Source organism: Coregonus lavaretus, assembly GCF_964263955.1.
Source record: "Coregonus lavaretus genome assembly, chromosome: 10".
Classification (NCBI taxonomy): Eukaryota; Metazoa; Chordata; class Actinopteri; order Salmoniformes; family Salmonidae; genus Coregonus; species Coregonus lavaretus.
Window position 1 is genome coordinate 2,864,063 of NC_139997.1, and position 5,359 is coordinate 2,869,421.

Below are 5,359 nucleotides of genomic sequence, written 5' to 3' on the forward strand. Positions count from 1 at the left end.
CTAGTAATGAACTGGTGTTCTAATGCAGGAGAGTAGCTTCCTAGTAATGAACTGGTGTTATAATGCAGGAGAGTAGCTTCCTAGTAATGAACTGGTGTTCTAATGCAGGAGAGTAGCTTCCTAGTAATGAACTGGTGTTCTAATGCAGGAGAGTAGCTTCCTAGTAATGAACTGGTGTTCTAATGCAGGAGAGTAGCTTCCTAGTAATGAACTGGTGTTCTAATGCAGGAGAGTAGCTTCCTAGTAATGAACTGGTGTTCTAATGCAGGAGAGTAGCTTCCTAGTAATGAACTGGTGTTCTAATGCAGGAGAGTAGCTTCCTAGTAATGAACTGGTGTTATAATGCAGGAGAGTAGCTTCCTAGTAATGAACTGGTGTTCTAATGCAGGAGAGTAGCTTCCTAGTAATGAACTGGTGTTATAATGCAGGAGAGTAGCTTCCTAGTAATGAACTGGTGTTCTAATGCAGGAGAGTAGCTTCCTAGTAATGAACTGGTGTTATAATGCAAGAGAGTAGCTTCCTAGTAATGAACTGGTGTTCTAATGCAGGAGAGTAGCTTCCTAGTAATGAACTGGTGTTATAATGCAGGAGAGTAGCTTACTAGTAATGAACTGGTGTTCTAATGCGGGAGAGTAGCTTCCTAGTAATGAACTGGTGTTCTAATGCAGGAGAGTAGCTTCCTAGTAATGAACTGGTGTTATAATGCAGGAGAGTAGCTTCCTAGTAATGAACTGGTGTTATAATGCGGGAGAGTAGCTTCCTAGTAATGAACTGGTGTTCTAATGCAGGAGAGTAGCTTCCTAGTAATGAACTGGTGTTCTAATGCAGGAGAGTAGCTTCCTAGTAATGAACTGGTGTTCTAATGCAGGAGAGTAGCTTCCTAGTAATGAACTGGTGTTCTAATGCAGGAGAGTAGCTTCCTAGTAATGAACTGGTGTTCTAATACAGGAGAGTAGCTTCCTAGTAATGAACTGGTGTTCTAATACAGGAGAGTAGCTTCCTAGTAATGAACTGGTGTTCTAATGCAGGAGAGTAGCTTCCTAGTAATGAACTGGTGTTCTAATGCAGGAGAGTAGCTTCCTAGTAATGAACTGGTGTTCTAATGCAGGAGAGTAGCTTCCTAGTAATGAACTGGTGTTCTAATGCAGGAGAGTAGCTTCCTAGTAATGAACTGGTGTTATAATGCAGGAGAGTAGCTTCCTAGTAATGAACTGGTGTTATAATGCAGGAGAGTAGCTTCCTAGTAATGAACTGGTGTTCTAATGCAGGAGAGTAGCTTCCTAGTAATGAACTGGTGTTATAATGCAGGAGAGTAGCTTCCTAGTAATGAACTGGTGTTCTAATACAGGAGAGTAGCTTCCTAGTAATGAACTGGTGTTCTAATACAGGAGAGTAGCTTCCTAGTAATGAACTGGTGTTCTAATGCAGGAGAGTAGCTTCCTAGTAATGAACTGGTGTTCTAATGCAGGAGAGTAGCTTCCTAGTAATGAACTGGTGTTCTAATGCAGGAGAGTAGCTTCCTAGTAATGAACTGGTGTTCTAATGCAGGAGAGTAGCTTCCTAGTAATGAACTGGTGTTATAATGCAGGAGAGTAGCTTCCTAGTAATGAACTGGTGTTCTAATGCAGGAGAGTAGCTTCCTAGTAATGAACTGGTGTTCTAATGCAGGAGAGTAGCTTCCTAGTAATGAACTGGTGTTCTAATGCAGGAGAGTAGCTTCCTAGTAATGAACTGGTGTTCTAATGCAGGAGAGTAGCTTCCTAGTAATGAACTGGTGTTCTAATGCAGGAGAGTAGCTTCCTAGTAATGAACTGGTGTTATAATGCAGGAGAGTAGCTTCCTAGTAATGAACTGGTGTTATAATGCAGGAGAGTAGCTTCCTAGTAATGAACTGGTGTTCTAATGCAGGAGAGTAGCTTCCTAGTAATGAACTGGTGATGCCTTGGACGCACCCCAATTTAGCGGAAAGGGAATTCTCTTTAGCTCTCCTGTTCTCCATGTATCTATACGTGTGTGTTTGTGTGTGTGTGTGTGTGTGTGTGTGTGTGATCTATGATTTGTGTGTGAATCTGTGTGTCTGATGTATGTCTCGTTCTGATCTGATCATGTCTTCCTGTCCAAGCAGTGAAGGTCCCTGGGCCGGTGGAGAACCTCCAGGTAGAGTCCATCTCCCCCACCTCCATCCAGGCCTCCTGGGACGCCCCGGCCTACGCCAATGGTCCCCTGCTGGGGTACCGACTGCTCTGGACCGAGACACCCTCTGGCAAGGAACAGGTACATGGCTTTCATGGTCCAATCAACGTCAGCCCACCTGACACAGATAGAAGAGCTAACATAGCTCTCGGGTCAAATGAGTTAATCTGAGAACGCACAGGGCCAGTACTAAGTTCTATCCACTTTCTATGAAAGTAGTAAAGTCATTAGCAGAATTAAAGCTTGGTCTTGTCCCATCGCTGCAACTCCCGTACAGACGACGGGTCAAGAGCCACGCGTCCTCCGAAAACACAACCCTGCCAAGCTGCTTCTTGACACACTGCTCGCTTAACCCTTAACCCTTAACCCTTAACCCTTTACCCGGAAGCCAGCCGCACCAACGTGTTGGAGGAAACGCCGTACAGCTGGTGACCAAAGTCAGCGTGCATGCGCCCAGGCCCGCCACAAGAGCACAATGAGACAAGGACATCCCAGCCAGCCAAACCCACCCCTAACCCAGACGACACTGGGCCAATTGTGCACCGCCTCATGGGTCTCCCGGTCGCGACACAGCCTGGGATCAAACCCGGGTCTGTAGTGACACCTCTAGCACTGTGATGCAGTGCCTTAGCCCACCGTGCCACTTGGGAGGCCCCCTGGGATATTTTTTTATTTCGACCAGAGGAAAGAGTGCCTCCTACAGGCCTTCCAACACCACTTCCAGCAGCATCTGGTCTCCCATCCAGGACCAACCCTGCTTAGCTTCAGAGGCAAGCCTGCAGTGGGATGCAGGGTGTTAAGCTGCTGGTATGAAAGGGAGGAGACAGGTTATGGAATGATTTTTAAGCCTTGAGACAATTGGGAAATGGATTGTGTTTGTGTGCCAATCAGAGGGTGCACCAGTTTGTGTCAAGAACTGCAATGCTGGTGGGTTTTTCACTCTCAACAGTTTTCCGTGTGTATCAAGAATGGTCCATCACCCAAGGGACATCCAGCCAACTTGACACAACGGTGGGAAGCATTGGAGTCAACATGTTAGGAAAGTGTTCTTAATGTTTGGTATACTCAGTGTAGAAGCCACTGACACTGACCATCACAATCTTATTATTTTTGTAAACTGTCAAAATGCTTTTATGTCTGCCGTTTTCATTATTTCATTATTATTTGACAGCTCTTTTAGGTCATCTCAGTAAAGCTGATAACGTGATCCAGGGCTTTAGATGTTATAACCTGGAGTTAAGTGGACTTTGCTCTATTGATTGTATTATACACTTTCTCTTCACACACACACACACACACATATACACACACACACATACACGCACATATACACACATATACACACACCCACACACACACACACACACACACACACACACACACACACACACACACACACACACATACACACACACATACACGCACATATACACACATATACACACACCCACACACACACACACACACACACATACAGTGAGGGAAAAAAGTATTTGATCCCCTGCTGATTTTGTACGTTTGCCCACTGACAAAGACATGATCAGTCTATAATTTTAATGGTAGGTTTATTTGAACAGTGAGAGACAGAATAACAACAAAAAGATCCAGAAAAACGCATGTCAAAAATGTTATGAATTGATTTGCATTTTAATGAGGGAAATAAGTATTTGACCCCTCTGCAAAACATGACTTAGTACTTGGTGGCAAAACCCTTGCTGGCAATCACAGAGGTCAGACGTTTCTTGTAGTTGGCCACCAGGTTTGCAGACATCTCAGGAGGGATTTTGTTCCACTCCTCTATGAAGATCTTCTCCAAGTCATTAAGGTTTCGAGGCTGACGTTTGGCAACTCGAACCTTCAGCTCCTTCCACAGATTTTCTATGGGATTAAGGTCTGGAGACTGGCTAGGCCACTGGCTAGGCCACTGTGCTTCTTCTTGAGCCACTCCTTTGTTGCCTTGGCCGTGTGTTTTGGGTCATTGTCATGCTGGAATACCCATCCACGACCCATTTTCAATGCCCTGGTTGAGGGAAGGAGGTTCTCACCCAAGATTTGACAGTACATGGCCCCGTCCATCGTCCCTTTGGTGCGGTGAAGTTGTCCTGTCCCCTTAGCAGAAAAACACCCCCAAAGCATAATGTTTCCACCTCCATATTTGACGGTGGGGATGGTGTTCTTGGGGTCATAGGCAGCATTCCTCCTCCTCCAAACACGGCGAGTTGAGTTGATGTCAAAGAGCTCCATTTTGGTCTCATCTGACCACAACACTTTCACCCAGTTCTCCTCTGAATCATTCAGATGTTCATTGGCAAACTTCAGACGGCCCTGTATATGTGCTTTCTTGAGCAGGGGGACCTTGTGGGCGCTGCAGGATTTCAGTCCTTCGCGGCGTAGTGTGTTACCAATTGTTTTCTTGGTGACTAAGGTCCCAGCTGCCTTGAGATCATTGACAAGATCCTCCCGTGTAGTTCTGGGCTGATTCCTCACCGTTCTCATGATCATTGCAACTCCACAAGGTGAGATCTTGCATGGAGCCCCAGGCCGAGGGAGATTGACAGTTATGTTGTGTTTCTTCCATTTGCGAATAATCGCACCAACTGTTGTCACCTTCTCACCAAGCTGCTTGGCGATGGTCTTGTAGCCCATTCCAGCCTTGTGTAGGTCTACAATCTTGTCCCTGACATCCTTGGAGAGCTCTTTGGTCTTGGCCATGGTGAAGAGTTTGGAATCTGATTGATTGATTGCTTCTGTGGACAGGTGTCTTTTATACAGGTAACAAACTGAGATTAGGAGCACTCCCTTTAAGAGTTTGCTCCTAATCTCAGCTCGTTACCTGTATACTAGACACCTGGGAGCCAGAATTCTTTCTGATTGAGAGGGGGTCAAATACTTATTTCCCTCATTAAAATGCAAATCAATTTATAACATTTTTGACATGCATTTTTCTGAATTTTTTTGTTGTTATTCTGTCTCTCACTGTTCAAATAAAGCTACCATTAAAATTATAGACTGATCATTTCTTTGTCAGTGGGCAAACGTACAAAATCAGCAGGGGATCAAATACTTTTTTCCCTCACTGTATGGGAGTTTATCAAAATTGGAATTTTCAAATTCTTTGTGGGTCTGTGTAATTTGAGGGAAATATGTGTCTCTAATATGGTCATAC

The 5,359-nt window shown here is 44.8% G+C and overlaps 1 protein-coding gene across 1 annotated transcript in view; it reads left to right on the top strand.

Annotated features, from left to right (window-relative positions):
- The window catches only part of LOC311135794 (netrin receptor DCC-like), a gene marked incomplete at both ends in the record, with an annotated part of 433,415 nt that overhangs the window by 326,788 nt on the left and 101,268 nt on the right, over positions 1-5,359 (top strand). Inside the window, one exon of the mRNA XM_084169836.1 lies at positions 2,126-2,274. Within this exon, the coding sequence (XP_084025962.1) occupies positions 2,126-2,274 (149 nt within the window). The remainder of the gene's footprint in view (positions 1-2,125; positions 2,275-5,359) is intronic.